Here is a 2500-nt window from a genome sequence, read left to right as displayed (position 1 = left end):
CTGTTTACTTCCTGTCTCTATGAAGCCCCTCCTTCTGAAAAGCACACTGTGCTCTGATTGGTTGGCTGGAGCAGTGTGTTGTGATTGGTCGAGCGCTTCTAGTGTGTTTGGGAAATGCCCCGCCCCTTACCATAACCGCCAGTTTAACACACTACTAATTAACTCAACCAGGCCCCGCCCCTTTATTCTGTGTATGAATTATTATAATGAGGAATATTGTGACGTGTTCGTTCCCGGAAGAAACTCAAGACTACAATGGAGGCGTTTCAGGAGTTCAGAAACACTGACACTGATATAGAGAAGAACTGGAACATTACACACTGAAGACTGATGAACATGGGGACAGCAGACAGCGCAACCACTCCCCCTACAGGACGGTTTATGTACAACGTGTGTGTAGGCATTTATTACTGTTATTGAGAAAATCATTAAAATAAATAAATTAAAAGAAGTTAAAATTTTGCTCATTTCTTATAATAATGCATATTGTAGATGCCTGTTTATTTTCATAAAGAATATTTAATAAATTGAGCTGCTGGTCCATGAGTTTCACCTGCTCGTCAGTTACGGGTAAGAATCGGCTTCTGCCGTTATAAATCTGTAGGATAAAGTCCATGGTTTTATGATCAGATCTGCTCGTACGTGTGTTTTATACCCGAGGCGTCTGGACTGTCCTGAAGATATCTGTGGATTTGATCAGTGTACTGAATAAACTCATTTCTGCCGTTGGACTGTAGAGATGGTCAGATGTCATGATTGTGCTTTAAGGTTTTTCTCACCGGAAGCGTATCGTCCGGGTGGTCCGGGAGGTCCCGGCGGTCCCGGAGGTCCAGCAAAACCACTTCTGCCCAAACCTGGCGCTCCAGGGGGTCCTCGTGGGCCTGGGTGCCCCGGGGGCCCGACAGCAGACTCCCCTTTAGGGCCCTGCTGACGAAACCTGCATCATCACACACTCCACAGCACAACTACAGGAACTGCTCAAACTAAACACTTCTAGCTCTACATTTACTCTCAATAGTAACAGCATGAGGATTTGAATTAGTACGTAAATTATTAATTTGAAAATGAAACATTTAAAATTAATTTTATTAACTATGCCTAAAAAAAAATCAAGAAAATCCATAAAATACTATAATCTATGATGATGAATTATGGAGATGTTTCTGGGTCAGTTATAAGGATTGCAAAAGCTGGAAAGGAAGTGTATTTGTCACGTGTTTCACTCTAATACGGATCAAAGTCGGAAAGCGAGTCGTTATCCTCAGAGTAACTGATGATTCCCTGCGAGAGGTAATGCGCAAATCATGTCAAATAATTCACGATGGCACATTTACAATAAATCACACCTTGAATCACACAGAAAGATCAAAGATCAGTGGAGTTACGAGAGAAGAGAACAGAGGAGTGCGAGGAGGAATGGAGACTCGGGAAGAGGAGGAATGGAGACTCGGGAAGAGGAGGAATGGAGACTCGGGAAGAGGAGAAATGGAGACTCGGGAAGAGGAGGAATGGAGACTCGGGAAGAGGAGGAATGGAGACCCGGGAAGAGGAGGAATGGAGACCCGGGAAGAGGAGGAATGGAGACTCGGGAAGAGGAGGAATGGAGACTCGGGAAGAGGAGAAATGGAGACTCGGGAAGAGGAGAAATGGAGACTCGGGAAGAGGAGAAATGGAGACTCGGGAAGAGGAGAAATGGAGACCCGGGAAGAGGAGGAATGGAGACTCGGGTAGAGGAGGAATGGAGACCCGGGAAGAGGAGAAATGGAGACCCGGGAAGAGGAGGAATGGAGACTCGGGAAGAGGAGAAATGGAGACCCGGGAAGAGGAGGAATGGAGACTCGGGAAGAGGAGGAATGGAGACTCGGGAAGAGGAGGAATGGAGACTCAGGAAGAGGAGGAATGGAGACTCGGGTAGAGGAGGAATGGAGACCCGAGAAATGGAGACTCGGGAAGAGGAGGAATGGAGACTCGGGAAGAGGAGGAATGGAGACCCGGGAAGAGGAGAAATGGAGACTCGGGAAGAGGAGGAATGGAGACTCGGGAAGAGGAGGAATGGAGACCCGGGAAGAGGAGGAATGGAGACTCGGGAAGAGGAGGAATGGAGACTCGGGTAGAGGAGGAATGGAGACCCGGGAAGAGGAGGAATGGAGACTCGGGAAGAGGAGGAATGGAGACTCGGGAAGAGGAGAAATGGAGACTCGGGAAGAGGAGAAATGGAGACTCGGGAAGAGGAGAAATGGAGACCCGGGAAGAGGAGGAATGGAGACTCGGGTAGAGGAGGAATGGAGACCCGGGAAGAGGAGAAATGGAGACCCGGGAAGAGGAGGAATGGAGACTCGGGAAGAGGAGGAATGGAGACTCGGGTAGAGGAGGAATGGAGACTCGGGAAGAGGAGAAATGGAGACCCGGGAAGAGGAGAAATGGAGACTCGGGAAGAGGAGAAATGGAGACCCGGGAAGAGGAGGAATGGAGACTCGGGAAGAGGAGGAATGGAGACTCG

General features: G+C 48.4%; 1 protein-coding gene across 1 annotated transcript in view; it reads right to left on the bottom strand.

Moving 5' to 3' along the window:
• Nucleotides 1-2500, bottom strand: part of col15a1a (collagen, type XV, alpha 1a) — an 84586-nt gene that overhangs the window by 8617 nt on the left and 73469 nt on the right. Inside the window, exon 34 of the mRNA XM_081352458.1 lies at nucleotides 780-924. Coding sequence (XP_081208584.1) covers nucleotides 780-924 — 145 coding nt within the window. The remainder of the gene's footprint in view (nucleotides 1-779; nucleotides 925-2500) is intronic.

Source organism: Scardinius erythrophthalmus, assembly GCF_964197995.2.
Source record: "Scardinius erythrophthalmus genome assembly, chromosome: 22".
In the NCBI taxonomy this organism is placed as follows: Eukaryota; Metazoa; Chordata; class Actinopteri; order Cypriniformes; family Leuciscidae; genus Scardinius; species Scardinius erythrophthalmus.
Note: the sequence above shows the minus strand (reverse complement) of the source record. Positions and strands in the feature narration are given on the sequence as shown.